Source organism: Podarcis muralis, chromosome 8, assembly GCF_964188315.1.
Source record: "Podarcis muralis chromosome 8, rPodMur119.hap1.1, whole genome shotgun sequence".
Taxonomy (NCBI): domain Eukaryota; kingdom Metazoa; phylum Chordata; class Lepidosauria; order Squamata; family Lacertidae; genus Podarcis; species Podarcis muralis.
The window spans coordinates 18835211-18857529 of NC_135662.1; the positions used below are offsets into that span (position 1 = coordinate 18835211).

Here is a 22319-nt window from a genome sequence, read left to right on the forward strand (position 1 = left end):
GGAAGGAAGCGCCATCACCTTCCCCCAAGGAAAGGGTAGTCCGGTAGAGGACTCCGGGGGGCGTTGCCTTGTCCGAAACCTAGGGAGGTAAGGGCCTCCGGCACGCCCCCGAGCGGTGACACCCGTGGGATCCTAGTTGGCGTACTTCAACAGGACTCCCATGGCTGGTGGATAACCCTTCCCGGTCCCCATGCCGGGTAGTCGATAGGAACCAATGCCTAAGGCCAATACCTTTCAATTCTGTAATCAATAAAGTTGTGGCCTTTTTATGCCCATTAACCTTAAATAATGTGTCCAGTGCCTTCATTTCACATGGGGGAGGGGACTTGCCACGCAAAGCATACATATTGTTATGAGATGGGGTGGTGGTGGTGCTAAGCTGTATGCGTGCTTGAGCCCCTTCTAATTCCTGGATGCAGCACAGATTCAATTCCTGGAATGGCCAGGCTAGCTTCCTGGTGAGATAATGGTCCTCTAAGTATGGGCCATTAAAGTAACAAAGGAAGTGGCTCTGTGCCAGACAGAAAATGGATAAATGCATGCTGCTGCCCCCCTCCTTGAACTCGCTGGTAGTTAGAAAGACAAAGGCAGAGTTGGGAGCTCAGTGATGTGAAGCTGGCAGGCTGAAGGCTAGGGACCTGGGAGACAGAGCTATGCCTGATTTCTATTCAAGCAGCCTTGGGGGCTGCTGAAAACCTGTATGTCCTGAGCTCATGCCAGGTAGCACATATACCATCAGCTCCCAGTTGGCATGAGAAGACTCTGTCTGTTTTTGTTTTGTATAATGTATTTGTCGTAGTGTTTAAAATGTAAACCACATTGTATGTCTTGGAAGGAAGGTGAAGTATAAATCCCATGAATAAGTGAGTAAGTATAGGATCGCAACATAACTTGTGTAAAAGCTGAATTCAGCAAGACTTGCTTCAAGGAAAGCAGGAACAGGTTGGGCTGCACCTGATTTTTAAAAAACTAGCTTTTCAGTTTTAAAATACAGGATCATAAGCTCAGTTGGTTAGAGCATGTTGCTGTTAAGACACAGGTTGCAGTATGGGACACCTGCATATTTCTGTTACAATTCCTGATCTATGATTGCAGTGATGGGATTTTTGTCTATCACATGATGGTGTATGTTTTGACTCCACAGGGTGGAAAGTGATGAAGACAGGATGTTTGTGTTACTGTGTTCTGTGAAGTGGAACTATTGTCCTTTGTTCTTTTTCTCTTTACTGTCTGATGCTGGGGGGGGGGGCACGTTGCAGTGTTCCTTGTGTGTTTATATGTAAATAAAGTAGATTAGCCAAAATGCTGAGTTGCTGAGGTCTGTCACATGCATGCTGCACAAACTCTGTGGATCCCTAAGTGTGCCGGTGTCGGTTGGCATCGGTCGCTGTGATGTTCAGGCAGAAGAAAGCTTTTGAAGCTCCCGAACAGTTGACCAGGAGGGAGAGAACATGCCAGTCGGGCATGTGTCTCTGCCACGGTCCTACTCAAGTGTAGACTGAACTCTTGACAAATTATGCATTGTAGGGAGTTGGACTACATGATCCTCAGTGTCCCTTTCAACTCTATGATTCTAAGCAATGAGCTACCACTGAGATATGGATGCTATATGAGATTCTGAAATAAGCTCCATGAGATAGAGATTGCTTCAGTCCACATTTTAATGCAGACCCACCTTATTCAGACTTCCTAAGCTATGCATGAACTGAAACACAGCTAACCCTTCAAAACTGGCCCTTCCTTCTCCAGATTTTGCAATGCTGTTCTCCAACCCACAAAAGGGTGCACCAAAAATGTGTATATTACAGGAAAATATGTGTAACAATGCATATATTAGTAAAAATAACATCGTATATGGGGAAATTGCTTGTAAAACTTAGGAGAAATTTGTGGGACAAACCTGAGATGGAGGAAGGGGTCAGTTTTCTTCATTTGCACAAATAACCCCATGGTCTTGGGATAAGCCAACAGGTGCAAAGTCAGCCAAGACCGTTGCTATGGCAACATCCCAGTGCCATTTATATAAGTGATTAAGGCATGTCAGCTCATTAGTCAGTCATTGAGTCTTGAGAAGTGAGTCGGAGTCTGTGTTACATCTTCAATTGCTGGGGCAACAGAAATACTTCGTACTTTGCATATCTGTATGTGCATAGCTTACAGCTTTAATTATATATCAACATCCAAAACTGTATTACTGAAGCCTTTATCTTCTGCAACAGTAAACTATTTGGACCTTAAGCTGCCTCTGTGTGGTGACTGGAACTGGAGGCAACTTCCCCTGCATGGGTTTCTTACCACAGATTCCCAACAAAATCTGCACTGAAATCGTGACAAGTTTTTCATGAGCACTTTAAAAAATGAATCACTGATTAGACTGGAAAAATGAGAAACTGAAATTGACATGTTTAGCAACCCTACCACGAGTTTAATACTCACTCAATCTTCCAAAAACATATGTTATTTAAAGGTATAGCATCACACGTATACTTATTCTTGTTGTTTTTTGTAATACATGCGAAAGGAAATCAGTTAAGCAGTCAATGTGGCTACTGATCAATGTGGTATTTAGTATGTGCTTTCAGGTGAGACATAAATGCTCAGAATATCTCTCTGCAGATGTTGGACATATGGAATCCCATAGAATCGTATTTTGGCTTCTAAAAGTTCTCCTTTAATTTCTTCCCACATGTTAATAATTCTTTTATTTGTGAATAATTAATTGAGAAACAATGCTCTTTTCTTCTTTATGGTTTCTGTGAAGTCCCATATATGACCTGAGCATGCACATGTCACAACTTTTGCACCCTATAAGGACAGGGGTGTCTCTGCAGCTCCATTTGGTAATGGGATTTCACACTGTTTAAGAAATGGAATATGTCTGGGAACTACCTAGAGCAAATTTTGGGTGGGGGCACTGCTGGGGGAGAGGAACAATTTCTGATGAATAGACTCTGTTAGTAGAATGACACCTGCTGGATTTCATCCTCTCTATATAATCCATTTACAGGCAGGCATAAAAAGTTGGTTAAAATCTTGTCTTTTGACTGCATCATTTCAATATGCATGTAACATTTATTATTAGTTTTCCATTAGGACAGGTGCAGCTCACAGATGCTTTCTCAAGCACCATTGCTGTGCATTATGTATATATGGGCTAGGTTCCATGACGATCATAAATATAATTTCCAATAACAAAAAATAATTGAAGAGGAAAGAATGAGCATCTATTCTCATTTTAACCTGAGCTATTGCAATCCAAATATGGCTATGTTCATTACCATTTTGGATGTTTTCCCCGCTACAGTTCCTGACGATGTGTTTGCCCAGAATTATATATGGAAAGGCTCCTACAATTACAAAGGCAAAAAGCAACCCATGACCTTGACAGTTACAAATTTCAATGCAACGTCCGGAAGAGTGAACGCCACACTCACCAACAGCAACATGGAGCTGCTACTTTCAGGTAAGGTCATGGAAGTAAGCAATGGCCTCATATTTCTCAATCCAGTTCCCCCTTGCGAATTTAGTGAAGCTTACTTCTGAGTAGGCGCATACAGGAGTGTGCTATCGAGTATGGCTGAACCGCATCCAGTATTTTTCAAAACAAAATAACATCAAATAAAAAATATGTCCTTTATGGAGTGATATAGAGGAAGAGAGACAATTATATTAGTCAATGAGTTGCTTCAGATTATATTTTGGGTTTTTTTGCAACGATAATACAACACACAGCGGTTCCAGTCACATGCAAGTTAGCATGGCCTGATTTGGCTTTACCTTCATCATGGAGATCCTCTTGTGGGGCACGTCCCTGTCTGTTGGATGTTAGTAGGGACTGAGCCATTATTGGGGCAAACTCTGCCCTGTGGAACTCCATGCCAATAGCATTTTGGCAGGAACTGCCCGGCCTTCATTCAGATGTATTCTGAAAACTGCATTGTTTGCTTTTTTTTAAAAAAAAAAACTAGCTAGTATTGACATTAATTATTTAAAGTATATTTTTATTGGTGCTTTCTTAATTTTATTATAATTTTTGTATGTTGTATATACCACCCAGATATACTTTTATGAAGCACAGTCTATAAACATTTCAGTCAGTCAATAAATATATGTGGGTAGCTGCTCACATATAGGTTTTTTACTATGCAGACATCTCTGCCAATCCAGTGCTATGCAGGATGCAAGGTTTGTGCTAGTGGTGCTGTCCTGCTCCCCTGCTCTTATATGTGGAGAATGACAGAATAGGCCTGATATTAATGTAAATTTTCAGGGAGCGACAGTGGCTGGCTCCTTATAAGAGTCCATTTACTCCTAGCCATCCTTGCTAGAGTCTGCAGTGGCGCTCCATCATAATTTGCCAGGCAAAGTAATCCAAGGAATTTATCAGAGAAGATAATTCATTCATCATGCTAAAACCTGTCAGTTTAACTTCAGCTTTTAATATTTTCCTGAGCCCAGTAATTCTTTGGCAGCGAAAGGAGACATCTGGCAATAGCTGGGTGTGTGCTGCCTCTTGGCTGATCAGGCTTAGACACGGATAATAATTTAAACCATCGGAACACAATGTAGACTTAAGGCCTGACTAACTTTTCACATTGATTTCAGTGGGACATAAAATGTACCTTAACTTAATCTGGATCCAGCCCAGAGTGTATTCTCTGTCACTCGTTGCCCAAACATTTGCTAGCCTTTGGATAATAAAGCAGAGGGAAAGAGCAACGATGGGAGGGGGGATCAGGGCAGGTTTGTCCTGATTTCTGCCCAGACCACAATGATAGATATTCTTTCTTGAGATCTTTACTGAGGCAGAGAACAGATGGTGAGTGTACAAATGGTCACAGCATCGGGGAGAAGCTGTCTGCTCCCAGAGATGGGAGTGTTGCTGGTGACCAGGCTGTGCACGTCCCCCAGTACCAGCAATGACCTGGTACCCTCTCCAAATTCCATTGCTGTGTTGTATGCCATGACACCTGAGCCACAAAGTTCCCAGGAGAACAATAAATCACACTGATAAAGAGTCTTTTGGTTTATTGGTTCAAATAGGCCACAACTTTATTGGTTACAAATGGGAGCGGTTTGGCTTAGGCATTGGGGTGAAGCCAGTCTTGACTCTTGCCTGCCCGCAGGGAGTCCATGGAAGGGTAAACTACAGATAGGGGGTACCCTATAACTTACATCAGATAGTGGCACCACCCCGAGGGGCTGTGACATGGCCCTAGCCCATGCCCAGGCTTTGGACAGTATTCACACCCCGGATTCCTTTAACAGGATACCCTTATTGAGGAGGGGCAGGCGAAGACAACAACCTCCCCTCCAACCAAATGAAGGCTTACCCAATGCCTAACCTCACAAAGGTTGTGAAGATTGCTACTAGGCAGGCAAAAACCCAATGGCCGGTGCCAATTTGCAAAGGGGAAAAAAATCCTACCTGGTCCCAGCAACATGGCGACCAACAACTGCCATAGCAAGGTCGTATCAGAGCAAAGCATGAGAAGAGGATGGGTGGGTAGGGGTCTCCGACAAAGAGGCAAGGAAGAGGGAGCTGGCCAGCTACACTGAGATTAAATGGCCTGTGGCCACACCCACCCTGGCAGCAGATTACTTGGGGCTGTCCCCAGCACAGATGACATTGCCAGACATGATGCCGGAAAACTGTTGAGGTTTGGCTGACTGGTGAACAGACTTCCTTTCCCTGGCAAGAAAAAGGGGAGCCTTCTCCTGAGTGGGGGAAGTGAACACCTACAGCCTCAGTTTCCTAATATCAGCCCCCTCCCCCATCATCATCCTGTTCCTCGCTGTCATCTTCCTCCTTTGTCTGCATTTCGACCTGCTGCTCCTCTCCTGAGCCCAGCAATCCCTCAGGACTCATGGCAGGGATGAATAGATAGATGGCCAACATTCCACACTGCTAATCTGAATGTGTAATTACTCTAACAGATATTTCTTCTAGTCCATTGTTAACTATCTGAGCAAAATGTAAATCGTTGACCTTCACACCTTGCCTGCGTGATTGTAAGGACTTCCTGTGGGAAATTTGAAGGTATTTTTCTTAGCTCAAATTACTTACAAGTGGCACAGATCAACTACTTTTATATTTTACAGGGGTGTATAAAAGCCAAGAAGCCCGTTTAATGCTCCATATCTATCTCATTAAAGCACCATCCCATACTTCTGTGAACAAACTGAAGGAGGAAAAATGGGCTATGGATGGCTTTGTGAGTATAGTTCCAGCAAAATCCAATACTTTCTTAATAGGAAATGATGGCCTGTGCATGAGACCAGAAAAAAGACATTTTAGAAATGAAAGTTTAATTAGCAATGCTGAAAAATGGGATCATACAGACGGATGCTGACAGGGCAAGAACAAACGTTGGTGCTAGAATGTAGCGGCATTCTGAAAGGTCTGGGGAAATGCCACTGACTGGTTTCAAAGGTAGAATTATTCTTAAATAGTACTTACAGTTTGAGCAGGCACTTGTTCGTTTCTTTGAAAAACACGTCTGCATCAACACTTTATTGTAAGAGCATGAGATGCTTTCCTATTCATTTGCTTTGCATTTTTACACTGAAAGTAAGCTGCTTTATCCATAGCAGCCCGATGGAGTAAGTGGTTTGTAGGAATACAGACCGATCCTATTGCCTGGAACTTAACTTCAGGAAGGGCATAAGGCACAACCCAGAATTAGGCATTGTGTTGCATGAGAGCCATGGGCCAGAATCAGCAATAGGGTCACAGTCTGTGGTGCCAGAAGATGTCAGAAGTGTTGTATGGAGTGCAGTGATGCTTCATGGGACCCTTGAGGAAGCCGCCTTATATCAAGTCAGATAATTGGTCCATTTACTTCAGTATTGGCATCACTAACTGGCAGTGACTTTCCAGTTGTCAGGAGCACAAATTGTTCCTTCTACAATGGGTGAAATACATTCTATCTATAAGGACAAAACCTAGATTTGTTACAATGGCAACACTCTGGTTCAGTATGGACAGCAAGCAAAAACCTGCATCTTCTAGTTTTTTCAACATGGCGGCATTTCTAGGTATACATTAGCACAGGAAAATTCATAGGGTTTTTTTTAGCAGCAGTGTAGCTAAGCTAACCAAAGGTATGATATCATGGTTTTCCTGCCCCTATTCTAGTAGGGGTGAGGACCCAAAGCAATGGATTTGTGTTACACAAAAAAAGGGAGATTCCGACTAAATGTTGGGAAGAACTTTCTGACTATAAAAGCTGTTCAACAGTGGAACAGACTCCCTCAGACTGGAACTTCTGACATCTTTTTATATTACAAAAGGGTAGGGGGGCAATTTGGACTGCAGTAGTGGCACTGGGACAGAGAAGCTCTATACATTTGCACCTGCACTGATTCCCCAACTTTAATCTTTGGTAAATGGAACCAGTTCTTCCCTATCAATTATGGGGAACATGTGGCCCTCCAGATGTTGTTGGACTCCATCAGACACAGCCAGTATGGCCAATGGCCAAGGCTTAGGAGAGTTTAGCTATATCTGGTGGGCCACACATTCTCCATCTCTGCTTTAAGGAATGGCCTAGGTGGGTGAGACTAAAAACCAGATCACATGAAGACATCAGCGAGCAGCTGTCACTGAAAAGCAGGCAGTTACAATGCTAGCAGTGTACAGTGTACATTGAAAGCGATTGTTTAGCTGCTGTTGTGCACTGCTCTGTGCACAGTGGATTGCAATGGATGTTAATGGATTGCAATGTATGTTTGAGCATCCATTGGATTTATAATGATGGCTTATAAATGTGGCATGCTGAAGTCCAACCTATGTCTGCTGCTGTAACTGGTGCAAAAGTCATTGCCCATGGCAGTTATGCACCACCAGGTCCTTTCCCATCATTGAGCACCTTTTGACACCTACTTAAATCCCTTTTAGTAATAACTGTGCACTAGGTGCTTTGAAAGATAACCATGTGTGTCTCTCTCTCTGTGTGGACTAAAATCAATTTTAGATAACACATTGACTAGTTTTTTGTGGGGGCTTTAGATAATTTATTTATAACTTGTTGGTGGTAGTTCTTTGTGACAAATGTACATAGCAACCACACTGAAATAAATATTTTTTCCCTAGTCTCTTTTACTGATAGTAATCTCAGATTTTAATAAAATAACAACACATTTTAAGGCAATTCAGACACAAAGATTTATAACGGCCCACATATTCTCCTAGCTCAACTACCTCCTGCTTGGAAAATCTATTTCCAAGGAGCTGAATGGTTTAAGTGCCCAAACCTAATCTCTTTCTTAATGTTTAACCAATGTATGTATATCCACTTTACTTCTATTCTTTTTAAAAATCCCTTTAGGTTTCCGCCGAGCCTGATGGTGCTACCTATGTTTTTCAAGGATTTATCCAGGGTAAAGATTATGGGCAATTTGGACTTCAAAGACTAGGTAACCAGTATGCATTAATATTACGACTCTTTAAAACCTGGGCAATCATTTGGGATTCATGTGTGAAGTGAGGAGCGGGACCCCAGGTTTCATGGATCAATTGGCTCTGTGTGCATAAGGCTGCATGATCGAGAACCCCGTAAAAATCCATGCTCCCTGATTTCAGGGTGAGAATGTGCATGTCTGCATTTACATGTTTGTAGATTCTATGCACACATAGCCTATTGACGTGTGGAGTCAGGTGGTGATGGTGGGGAATGGTGGCAAGATCCTGGTCTCCCCTTTGCACATCAACTACACAGGGATTCTGGATGACTGAATATGACTCTAGTTCCGTTGTTTCTTGATAAAAAATGATTGCATCTGCTGGAGTGCTGAAATATGACTTTAAATTATGCCAATGAAGCATTCTAAATATAGCTAATACTGGGTATGTTTACAGTCACCTTAGTATATGGCCACAGGAAGCTTGGACTATGCTGATTTTAACTGCTGCCAGCCTCTGGTGTCTACATGCACAGATTTTAGTCCTGGGCACATCATCTTTACAAATCATTCTAATTTTGGTTAGAGATAGCATGTCAACAAAAGCCAAATCCTAGATACAGTGGTGCCTCGCAAGACGAAAAGAATCCGTTCCGTGAGTCTCTTTGTCTTGCGGTTTCTTCGTCTTGCGAAGCAAGCCCATTAGCGGCTTAGCGGATTAGCGCTATTAGCGGCTTAGCGGGCTTAGCGGGCTTAGCGGATCAGCTGATAAGCGTCTTAGCGGATCAGCTGATAAGCGGCTTAGCGATCAGCTGTTAAGCGGCTTAGCGGATCAGCTGATAAGCGGCTTAGCGATCAGCTGTTAAGCGGCTTAGCGGATCAGCTGTTAAGCGGCTTAGTGGCTTGGGAAAAAGGGGGGGGGGAACCCTGCAGGAACTCGCAAGACATTTTCGTCTTGCGAAGCAAGCCCATAGGAAATTCGTTTTGCGAAGCACCTCCAAAACGGAAAACCCTTTCGTCTAGCGGGTTTTCCGTCTTGCGAGGCATTCGTCTTGCGGGGCACCACTGTAAGTTGTTCACCATAGGCTATGACAGCTAAAGTAAAGAAACTGTTCTCCACCCTTCATCCCACATTGTCTCCATGCACTAAGTTGGTTGGGAGAGGGGGCCCTGAACAACTTAGGACCAGGATATCTAAGGGACTTCTCTACCTGACAACTGCTCTCCTCAGATGGGGCTCTTCTGACAATAGCATATGCCCCAGAGGTATGCCTAGCTTGTACAATAAACTAGACCTTTAGTGTTGCACCTCCAGCTCTCTGGAATCAATTTCCAGGCAAAATCGGACAGACACCTTGGGTGATGATCTTCATGCACCCACTGAAGACATTTTGTTTAGGAAGGCTTTCCTTAAGGCAGCGGTGACCAAACTTGGCCCTCCAGATGTTTTGAGACTACAACTCCCATCATCCCTAGCTAACAGAACCAGTGGTCAGGGATGATGGGAACTGGAGTTCCAAAACATCTGGAGGGCCGAGTTTGGCCACCACTGCCTTAAGGTGTAACCCAGTCATTTACGGAAGAGCATCATTGTATTTGATGAAATTGATGTTGTTTTTAGAGTTTGCATTGATGGTTTTATTGCTTTAGTTTGTTGAGCTGATTTCATTATCCTTAGGGTGCTGTGTTTCTGTGGCTTGTTCTGTTTTAACCATGCGAACATCAATGGCTTCTTGCCGCAACAGAGTGTATAAATTTGCAGAGTAAATAAGTAAATTTCTCATATTTAAAAATGGTATTCTCATCAAAGGGTACCACAGCATCTAAGTCACATCTAGCTGTGTTGGATCAGCATCCAGTTTCTAAAAGTTGCTTAACCGAACATTTTTACCTGAAATCCAAGTTTGCATTTGAAACCTGGCATTGATTGATGGCTCTTTTTAAATTTTTGAGGCGCAAAAGGGAAGGTAATATTTTGCAACTAGCCAATTTCCTACAAACAGCCTCTGAATTAGTGTATTTTAAAGTATTGTGGCTAAACATGCAGACATCCTGATTTCTGGGTATCACTTTTGAGGAGGACTGGAGAAGGGGGAGTTTGAAATTCGTACATGTTGCTTTTTGCTCTACGCCTGTTGCTTTGTTTGCCTATCTTTTCTTCCAAATTTTGTGCCCCTAACAAACTATTACTACACGAATCCATGATCATATAAAAAAAGACAAAAATGTTAGGTAACTAAGAGAAAATTTTAAGCTGTTAAATATTGCAGCCCATCTTTAGAGTACTGCAATGTTTCTTCCCTTAGACAGAAGCTGGTATATCATTAAATGTAGAATTCCGTTTAGACCAACCTGTGCAGTTTTACAAGAGGAATTAGTTGCTGTAATCCCTTTTAAGTAGCTTGGTCACTTTCTACTATGATAATTTTATCTGGAGGCGAAAATACGTTCTTATAGTTCCTAGGGACGATCAATTTCTCATTTTTATTGTCAATATAAAGGGGACGAATAACTTCTCAAATGTAAGCTGAGGCAATTTATTTAGTCCTGTAAATATTAAAGAAATGGTTTGGGCAGCTCTCTATCCTAAAGATATTTCTACACCAGCTTGTTTGTATCTGATCCGACCTTAAAAAGGAAGGAGGAAAAACAGTGAGACATTCCTTACCCACTTCCTTTCCTTATTTCAGATTTGTTTTTAACTTCCTGGTTGCTTCCACTAGTGAGTTAACACATAAGCCAGTCACTGCAAGGAGCCTATGTAATAAGGACAGGTATTTCTTTCACATTGTTGGGAAGAGGAACACTTTGTTTACAGCAGAAACTGGTGTTTATGCCTAGCAACATTTCATGTGCTGTTGTAATAATAATAATAATAATAATAATAATAATAATAATAATAATTTATTAATTTTATTTGTATCCTGCCCTCCACTGCCAGAGCTGGGCTCAGAGCGGCTAACATCATATTAATAACACAATATACATAAAAACAAGCAAGCAATCGGTTAAAATGCACCCCCAAAATTAATTTGATTAACTTATAATTAAAAATAAACGAAACAAATGGCAGTCCTCAGGTTAAATTGAAAGCGGTTAATTCTCACCAGAACCAGCTGTTTCCATTGATATTATAAGGACCTGTGAATGGGCTGGGAAACCTTCATGCTTGTTCTTATACAAAGAGAAAATGAGTCAGACTAAACCCTGGGCAAAGTCCTGGAGGAACAGCTCCATCTGGCAGGCCCTGCAAAAAGATGTCAAAGCAGGGGCCTGGTCTCTTGTGAGAGTGTGCTCCACCAGGCCGGGGCCATGACCGAAAAGGCCCTGGCTCTGGTCGAGGCCAGTCTGACCTCCCTGGGGCCCGGATCTTCAGGGTGTTGCTGTTAGCAGACCGTAGCTGTAGAACTTATGACCATCAACTTCTCTAGTTTTTACTGTTTTACTCGATGATAGAGTGAATTTTTGGAATGAGAAGCATGACAGTGGGTAACAGAAATAATTGTGCCTCTGTGTTTCCTTCCAGGACTCAACATGTCTGAAGGTTCAAATTCGTCAAATCAACCACATGGTACAAACAGCAGTTCAGTGGCTATTGCTATTCTTGTGCCTTTCTTTGCCCTTATATTAGCAGGATTTGGGTTTTACCTTTATAAACAAAGGTGAGTATGAATGTAAACTCGTGTGTGTGTGTGTGTGTGTGTGTGTGTGTTTGCTGTATGAAGTTTAGAGTAAGATGTTTAAGGCAGATTCCACTATGAAGGCCTCAGTGCTTACCTGGAAGAAGGGAAGGTGAGTTAGAGCGGAAGGTGAGCAAGAGATGTGTTAATAGGGCAATTCCACTCTACATGCTTTTAGTTTAATGGTCCTAAGCTGGGCATTCATTATATCTCCTTCCCATTTCAAGACTTGCCCCAGTCTACTATTCTCTAACACATACCAATGGGGAGAGGAAAATGCTGCCCCCTTTAGCTGTTTAACAGCTCTTATCATTGGTAATGCTCCCTGATGTTTAGTCAGACTCTCCTTTCTTGTAACTTGAAGCCACTGGTCCAAGTCCTACCTTCCAGAGCAGGAGAAAACAAGCTTGCTCCATCTTCCATGTGACAGCCCTTTAGATATTTGAAGATGACTCTCATATCTCCTCTCAGTTTCCTCTTATTCAGGCTAAACATACCCAACTCCCTCAACTGTTCCTCATACGGCACACATTCCAGCTTGTCAGTGTCATTAAATTCTGGTGCCTGGAATTGGACACAGTACTGGCCTGATCAAGGTGGAATAGAGCGGTTCTATTACGTTCCTTGATTGTGACACAATACAGCCTAGAATACCTTTAGCTTTTTTTTGCTGATGTATCACTGTTGACTCATTTTAAGCTTGTGGTCTACTAAGATACACTACATCCACAGCATTCCCCACCAAGCTTATAACACTGTTAAAAAAAGAAATGAGATTAATCTGGCATGCCTTGTTGTTGAGAAACCCATGCTGGGTCTTAGTAATCACAGCATCCTTTTCTAAATGCTCAAAGACCAGCTGTTCAGTTATCTGTTCTAGGGCCTTTAATGGTATTGACAACACAAATCTTTGTGATGAGACCCAGTTTCAAAACCCTAGTATTCCTACCCAACCAGAAAAAAAGAGGCCTTGAGGAAATCAAAGGCAGTAGCAATATTTGCCCTGGATGGCTTTGGCCCATCTTCACTATTATCGTTAAATTGAATTATTTAGTGCCTGTAGGCCCCATTATTCTATTCAAGATAAATTAAGAGCTCTCTTGAAAAACATTCAGTCTAGTGCATGCATATACTAACCTCATTTAAGAACTGTCAGGGATGCTTGATAGGCAAGGTTATTGTCTTACATTATACCTTTACTTGCTCTGTTTAAATTGTTGTTGTAAATTATTCTCTCGAAGAGAGGAACAAGGTTATTCAAATTTCTCAGCAACTCAGGACAGAGCAATAAAATTGGGATGTTGTGTATTTCACATATTGCCTATATTTTGCTTTTGACATTTACAGTATTGTGACTCATATTTCTTGTATAATTTATCTTACATCCCACATAGTTTACCAGCTTGTAAGTGCTTAGAAAAGTCCTATGCCCGTTATATTTTATTATGGAGAGTTGTTCCACAGTTGTCATTGACAATTTACTCATTATCAAGTTATGCTGACAATTGTAGACTTCTTTCAAGCATCCGGTCTGTTGCCCTCTGTTGAATTTACACCTTGCCTCGAAAAAAAGCAAGTTATAAATTCTTTCATTACACAAATAATTTTGTTTTCTTTATTGTCTGCCTTCCTCAACAGAACTGCACCTAAAACACAATATACAGGATGCTCTGTACATGAAAATAACAATGGGCAAGCTGCTTTTGAAAACCCCATGTATGACACGAATGCAAAATCCGTCGAGGGGAAGGCTGTACGATTTGATCCCAACTTGAACACAGTCTGCACAATGGTATAACATTGCGACGGCTTGGCTTCAGAGATGTGAAAATTGAAACACAACACCACAGTGCACACATCGTTCACTGGTGTAAAACAAAAACAAAAATGAAATTAAAGCACACTTTTCAGGATTTCCGGGGTCACCTTCTCCTGAGGACGAGACAGAGAGACAAGAGAGGATTTCTTTTTTTCCTTTCCTTTTTTCTTTCATGAACTGGAAAAAAAACAAAACTATATTGACTTCATGGTTACCGTGGAGTGTTTTACAGAAAATGTGCTGCACTCTAGGAGTGCTTACTCACAGTTTATTTGCTTTTTTTAAAAAAGGAGATTATTCTAAAAAAAAAAAAATTAAAAAAATAAATAAAACATATTTGCATATATTGGAGGAGCATCCACTATCAGTACTTCTGTGCTTTATAAACTATGCTAGAGGGACTGGGTTTAAAAGAACAAAACAAATGATATATGGTAGAAATTAAGAGTTATATTTACAGGAAGGAGCAAGAGTCATGAGCTACATCATTCCCTCAACAGTTAGAATTGGGTCCCATTCTCTCAATTGTACCTCCCTTTAAAGAACATCGCACGGCTCACACCCTGTACCTTTGAATTTCTAAGATTATGTCACGGCCATTAATCGGCTTGAGCTTGCTAGTGCAACCTATTATTTCTGTGCCACGGTGGGATAATTAAGTGTCACGTTCTCAGGTTCTTTTGTTTCATGAATTTAAATTCCTTGCTCCATTTCTGCCTTCATTGTTCTTCATGCTAACAACCCCTGCTACAGCGGGCTACAAGGAACTGCTGCATTTTTCTTCCTCTTCACAGGTTGACATTTCCTTTCCCAGCAGCCACCAATCCGACAGCAGTATTAAAAGAGTTGGGACACACTGTACTACTTAACAATCTAGGCTCTGTAATGCTGCAGTACTCGTCGTTTCAGAGGACAATTTGTGAAAATATCCAATTAACACGCTTTTTACCCTAGCCATCCCAGTTTCTCCTTTTTTGAAATTTTCACACAAGACGAACAACAGATTACAACACCGCACACCTAAATGATAAAGGATATTAAGCATTAAAATTCAGATCCTTTGAAATTGTGAGTTTCAGCAGTGTTACAGGTCCTGCCTCCACTCTGTGTTAAAGGCTAAACACGGGCCAGTTAATCTGCAGTGACTACAAGATGCACTTTGATCCATTAATGTCTTTATCACTTTGATGCACCAAAGGAGCAATCTTGTTCTCTGGGTCTTCCCAATATAGGAGGGCACAATGATGTGCATGGATCTGTCCTCTCATTGAAAATAAAGGAAAATCCTACAAGAGCAGAACCCACATGTCTGCACTGGAACCTTCATATGGAATAGTTCCATTCTGTTGATTGGGATTATTTTGCGGTACATTATTTGTTTCATTGTAGTATGCTGTGCCAATAAATAATGTATTTGGGCGGGTGTATACTAAAAGCTTTGCCAAAGCCGTGCCAGGCATTTCTATGTCTTCAAATGGTTATGCCAGCACAAATGTTTTAAATACAGATTATGTAAAACAATTCACATAGCAAAAATACTGGGATTGAAATTGGCCCTGTAGATTTCCGTTTGTGTGATTCCAATTTCCTTGTGACCATTAATTTGCAGCACACTGGTAGAAGTTTCCGACTGAATTCAACAGGTTTTGGTTTTAAGTCCCAACAAATCCTGCCTCGTTCTAATTTGGGAAGTTTGTGTTTGTTTTGGAATATAAATCAGTATTCATGTTTGCGAGACAAATCCTATTCAGTTACGATTTGTTTTGTTGCAACAGTGCAATGTAAATAAGGGTACAGGAAGCAAAATAACCAGTTCCTTCAAATCCTACTTTCTTCTAAGTTGGGTTCAAGTCATCACAGGCCTATTTCACTCTCATAGAAGGAATGCAATTTTTGTTTTGATTATAGTTTTGTAACTGAATTATGAAATGACAGTCTGAGTAATTCCCATGTCATAGTTCATTGTCTTCCTTTTATAGCATGAAACCATTTGGGAGTCATCAATGCTGTACATTAGCTGGTGTTAATTATTTGGTACTATTGTCTCTTCCCAGACATGAATAACTCTGTGAAAAATCAAAGTTTTTTTAAAAAATCAACATTATAGAGAGTGCCTACCAAAAACAAACAAACCATCTCCCCTCCCCTCCTGCCCCAAATCCATCATTGTACCCCGGATTGCTGCTTGAATTTCTATGGTGTTTGATGAATTTCTTATAAACCATTTTACAGCCTTTTTGTTTTCAGAATTCATACAGTTTTGTCCAGAAACTGTCTTCTACTAAAAGAATGCCATTTTTATATTTTATACCATCACTTTGTTATTTATTCTTGTTTATTCAAATGATTGCAATAATGATGATTCACTCATTAATGTTAAGGTTAATACATTTGAGATCTTGTTTAAAATCTTGTTTCTTCTGCAACTGGCTACTCCTCTTATATTAATGCATACACTTTTGTAAAGAAGTCTATTTTTATGAAAAAAGGGGATTTGTAAAAGTATGATGTAAATTTTCAGTGCAATGTAAACAAAATAAAAATGGATAATTGCTTTTGTAACACTGAGTATCCTTTACAATAGAAGATTTGGAATTGTTCCAGGCTTGGAGAATAATGGAATTCCACATGCAAATTTGACAATTTTGCATTCCCCTCCCCGAAGGCTCAAGTTGTGCAGTTCATAAGCATGGAAGGAAAGCATAGATAACAGACGTAAATTCAAAGTAGTTAGAATGATGCAGTTATCCACCTTTGATTTAAGCAAACCACTTTGTCCTAGTCAGGAGGACACAGCAAACCACTATTAGTTGAAAGTGGAAGCTCGTGCATACAATTTTGCAGCTTTGCTGGAGTAAAAGAGGCAGGGGGGAACCCCAAGCACTCATTCAGCTAGCACTATGCCTAATTCAAGAAAGTGAATAGGTTATTTTCAAAGCAGAAAAGCAGAACCAAATTGAAAGCCTTACTCACAAAACCTCATGGTCAATCTTGCCTCTGGCTAATCCAACATGTCCATCCTGCTTTGTATTGTTGACAACCCTCCAGTGTTCAGTCAGAGTCTTTCTACCTCACCTGGAAGTGCCAGGAATTAAAGCAGTGTTTCCCCACTGTGCTATGGCCCTGCCTTGCCAAGGGGTTCTTTTTTAATTCAGTTTGGCAATAAAAAATGTCAAACATGCACCTTAACAGGCTTCATCTGCTAAAATGAGAATACACAGCTCACATCATAGAGAATTAGAAATCTTGTGGCCCATTTTTTTGAGTTGCTGGGAAATCCACTCTGGGCAATGGAGACACTCCTTACAGTGACTTAAGATGATGTCACCAAACTTTCCCTCTTTGTGAATGATGATTAGAAAGCCAGCACATGACTTCAAAGGAGAGCCAAGGGAGATAGCTCCCATGCTAACCTCATGGACCTAAGTTCCTTGTCAGCTGTCCAGTGTCATAACTTTCTGGCATAAACATTGACTCCTAGGAGCTGAGGCAGTTTTGGCTTCCTAAATGTATTTTTTAATGGGCCGGGGCGGCTCAATTTTAAGATTATGTTCAGCTCTTCCCCTGACTAATAAATTTCTATGCACGGTTAGCAAAAGGATTCTAATGTTAGCTATTAAGCTATTCTAGGTCCCTATACAGGCCCTACATAAGAGATAACCTGCTGAATGCCATCTGTCACCTCATGAAACAAAATCTTTCAGTGTGTTTCAGATACAGACCCGTCCCCCACTGTGTTGCAGTGGTATAATGTATTTATATTTTGTCAGTGTAAGTTGCTTGGAGACTCTTTGGGTGACAAGCATCTAATAAGTTTAATAAACAACTATGCAGCTTGGATAGGGACGCGGGTGGCGCTGTGGGTAAAAGCCTCAGCGCCTAGGGCTTGCCGATCGAAAGGTCGGCGGTTCGAATCCCCGTGGCGGGGTGCGCTCCCGTTGCTTGGTCCCAGCGCCTGCCAACCTAGCAGTTCGAAAGCACCCCCGGGTGCAAGTAGGTAAATAGGGACCGCTTACTGGCGGGAAGGTAAACAGCGTTTCCGTGTGCTGTGCTGGCTCGCCAGATGCAGCTTTGTCATGCTGGCCACGTGACCCGGAAGTGTCTCCGGACAGCGCTGGCCCCCGGCCTCTTAAGTGAGATGGGCGCACAACCCTAGAGTCTGTCAAGACTGGCCCGTACGGGCAGGGGTACCTTTACCTTTACCTTATGCAGCTTGGCTCAACTGTAACAGGGTAAGAAAGAGTGATTCTACTAAGTTTTACTCAAAGTAAATGCGCTGAAATCAATGGACTTAACTCAGCCATGCTTAGTTGGATACCGCCCCTTGTGTTTTAATTGGACGCCCCAAAGCTACTTGTTTTGAATAGTTGTGATGCTTTAAAACAGGCAGCGATTGAGCAGGTTATGAGACAAGTAGTAATATTTTAGCCAGTAAGTACTCAACACAGATTGAAGGGAGAGGAGTGTTGCTTTGCTTTTAAATATCAAAAAGAATAATTGTAGAAGTAGTTGATATCATTTCATCAAAAATGGGTCCTAGAACTATACATTTCATTGTTTTAGATTGCACCACCGTTAGTGTGTATTGATCCATAATTGAGGCAATACCTTTTGCAGAGAACTGCAACCCACAAATGTTTCTAGCAATGAACGTATCTGTGGGAGTCAGAACACCCGGTGTTCAGCGCTAAAAGATTATGGAGCTAAAGGATGAATTTTAAGTACTATTAAGTTCCTTGTGGATGAGCTATAGTTGTCCATAAAAAGAATGTATTTTTTTTATTGCACAGCCAAGAAGAAATCAGGCCTAGAAAATGCAGACATTGTAAAGGTCACCCAAGGGGAGGAGGGGAGAAAGAAGCCATCAAAACTGCTAAGCAGTATTTCTTTAAAATGGCAATTTTTCTCTCTCCTAGAATATTTGAGCGAGACAGCCCAATAAATTGCTATGAACATTCTAACCTTTTTTTTGCTGCCGAGATTGATTATTGACAATTGTTATACTGCTTTCCCAGGCTGCAGTCCAAAAAACTAAATGTGGGTTTGTTAATGAAATGGACAGAACACCATTCTGTGGCTGACACGTCCAAGCATGGGTGTGTGTGTGTGTGTGGATATGGTTGGCATAGGGGGGAATGTTACCCGAATAGTGTGGGTTGCACTGTAGGTAAGAAATAACCACACCAGATTTACATAAACTACAGTTTAGGGACCCATGTTTTGCTTAGTTCGTTTTTAGTAATGATATAGACTTGATATAGTATACGGCCTCTGAGTCCTGATCCTGAGAATGTGAGGAGATGCAGGAAAAAGGTAAAAGGTAAAGGTAAAGGTACCCCTGCCCGTACGGGCCAGTCTTGACAGACTCTAGGGTTGTAGCCCATCTCACTCTATAGGCCGGGGGCCAGCGCTGTCTGCAGACACTTCCGGGTCACGTGGTCAGCGTGACAAGCTGCATCTGGCGAGCCAGCGCAGCACACGGAAACGCCGTTTACCTTCTCGCTAGTAAGCGGTCCCTATTTATCTACTTGCACCCGGGGGTGCTTTTGAACTGCTAGGTTGGCAGGTGCTGGGACCGAACAACAGGAGCGCACCCCGCCGCGGGGATTCGAACCGCCGACCTTTCGATCAGCAAGCCCTAGGCACTGAGGCTTTTACCCACAGCGCCACCCGCAGGAAAAAAACAGCTCTACAAGCCATTCTCCTCCCCTCCCCTATGACACACAGTTGTCTCATGAAAAAGGTTTGGAAGTGGGTGGCAGGGAGCACAACAAAATCATAAGAAATGAAAGGAATTCGGAGAAAATAAGCAACGCATCCCCCATGGGGTCCTGCTCCTCTGTCTACGTGTGCTCCTTTCTTCCCAGCTCAAAAGGGCATATACTCTCCTTTTGCAGATTTCATAAGAATCAACATCCTGGACCTTCAGTAAACGCTGTACTACTTGAATCAATTCCTTGGGGAGAAAGTTGTGCTGTAACATGTTACTTGCTTGAAAGGCCTTTTACTATAATCATTGATCCCCCCCCCCCAAAAAAAAAATCCTTTGTGGTGTTGGGGGGGGTGGGGGGTGTTTAAAAGCTGGGCTGAAATTTCCTAGAAAAACCATTTGCTGGTCAACATTCTTCAAATTGACTTTTTGAGGCTCTCTTTGAATTTCCTCCCTAGAATAATATTTGGCAAATTGGCCCTGCCCTAGCTCAAGCACCCATGGGGAATGTTGAGTGTGGCTGTGGGTCCGGTTTTTCTGGTAAATAGTATGTTAAAACCACTGAGGGAAGCAATAGATGTTGCTCCTAACCCATTTAGTCCTCTTTTTAGGCCGCCGCTTCCTTTATTCACTGGTAAATACCAAGAATCTTAATAGTTTCATACAGTAATAACTGGGCTGAAACTTCATTTGAGAAATGCTCTGAGGATTGCAACCACACACCCCAATTATTAGAGCATTCCAGCTCTGCAACTGGAAATATTTTAAAGGCCACTTAGTGCCATTTTCCTAACTTTCTTCAGTCTTTAATGGTTTAATTCATCACAGACCTGTTGTCCTCAATCCTGAGGACTAAGACTGTGAGAGTAGTGTGATTATTTGTGAGCCTTGATTTATAGCCTGGAGGATGATGATGACAGGAACTCAAATTACTGTTGACATTGCTCATTTTAAACAACAACAGGCTTGTATTTTCGTGTGCATTTTAATCTGGAGGCCAGTTTGGTCATCCATGTGGCTCTGAAAAGCAGACTGTAAATGTGCTCGCCAAAAAAATAATGCTACAATATTTGGCCCAGGTTTGCGACTTAGGTGGCTCTGTAGTGGCCCTTGCAACCAGCGCTTGCACCAAAGAATGGCAGGGTTGGGGGTATTTGTCAAGAGAAGTTCACCGTTAACCGCTGAAGCCCTTAACTTTCCTTCAAAGCCATTGCTCTTTTAAAATCTCTTTAAAAAAAAAAGATATTTATTAAGATTTTACAGAATGAAAAAATAAAAATAAAAATAATTAAGAAACAATTCCATCTTTCCACCACTTATTTTTCATTTGCTTGTTTCCCAGACCTCCTCACACCTCCCTTTTTTGTATTCCAATTCAATTTATTAGTTCAGCAAATCCTTTCCCTCTTTGTTATCCTAGTCTTTAATCTTAAAATATTCTAACATTAAGTTTTTACCTGTTAATAATCTGCTCTTTTAAAATCTCTCTCTCTCTGACCAAGGAGAATTAGAAACCTTATCCTCTCCCTCTGAACCATGGTTCTTTCCTTTCCATTTTGTCCTTACAACAACCCTGTGAGGTAGGTTAGACTGAGAAAAGGTGACTTAAGCAAGGTCACTCAGTGAGCTTCATAAATAACTGGGGGGTTGAACCCAGGTCTCCCAAGCTTGTCTACGTTTAACCACTACACTGTCCCCTACTGGATTCCCTATTTATTGTACATTGCCATGAGGAACTTTAGGTTATGCAACATAAATGTAGATGCTGTCAGCAGGGCTGTCTTAAGCATATGCGGAGCTGGGGTGCAAAATCTGCCCGGCACATCCCCCCCCCCCAGGTTGCCCAGTCCCAGGTGCGCAGGAGGGCAGAGCAGGCCGGTTGCCTCAGAGTCTCACTGGCTCGGTCGTCCCTGAACTCATGGCAAAGAGCCCCCTGCAGCAGAAGAGCCCATCGTGGCACTCCGACTGACGGGCGGGCTCTTCCCTGGATTCAACTCTTGGGCCCCAGACTCTCAGCCTGGCGCCCCTGAGAGCCTGGCGCCCGGGTGCCCCACACCCCTAGCACCTACGGGTAAGATGGCCCTGGCTGTCAGTAACTAAACAGACAAACAAACCTTCTTTGTGCAATAACGCTGCTGAGCACATGTACTGTATTTTATAGTAAACCCTTCTGATAATATGATTGGCAGGTGAGCTATACATTTCCATAGTGAATGATGAATGCCTGTCCTACCGCCACCCTAAGCAATGCAAGGCCAGAACTAAAAGCTAAGCAGCGACAAAATAGGAAAGAGACACTATCATGCAACAAATTTGGATAATGCTGGTGAAATCTTTGCATAGTTGGGGTTATATCTCTCTGCTGGAAACTGATATTATAAGCCTCCATTTTATACTTCCATGAGGTATTGAAAACGGATTCTGTGTTCTCTCATTTGTTTGCATTGATTTGCCTGGTCCTGGTTACACATTTTAAAGGGTGTTTCAAAGAGCTCAGGAATGAACACTGGAATAATTTCTAGGGTTATTTAGAGGTTGCCCATTAACACGACACTTTCTGGGCAGAATATATTTCCCAAAAGCCTCTATAAACTGGGAAGTGATTCATGCCATTAACCAGCTGTTTTCAACCACAGGAGACACCTCAGTATCTTATAAGCAGACTGGTGGGTTTGCAGCGGCCTGGGCTGTATGTAGCTGAATGCAC

The 22319-nt window shown here is 42.0% G+C and overlaps 1 protein-coding gene across 3 annotated transcripts in view; it reads left to right on the forward strand.

The window, feature by feature from the left end:
- The window catches only part of CSMD3 (CUB and Sushi multiple domains 3), a 601007-nt gene extending 584543 nt beyond the window's left edge, over positions 1-16464 (forward strand). For all 3 annotated transcript variants that reach the window (XM_028736265.2, XM_028736266.2, XM_028736267.2), the window contains 5 exons: positions 3305-3463; positions 6103-6215; positions 8331-8418; positions 11930-12065; positions 13722-16464. In XM_028736265.2, coding sequence (XP_028592098.2) covers positions 3305-3463; positions 6103-6215; positions 8331-8418; positions 11930-12065; positions 13722-13881 — 656 coding nt within the window. In that variant the 3' untranslated portion in view covers positions 13882-16464. The remainder of the gene's footprint in view (positions 1-3304; positions 3464-6102; positions 6216-8330; positions 8419-11929; positions 12066-13721) is intronic.
- The last annotated feature ends 5855 nt before the right edge of the window (positions 16465-22319 follow it).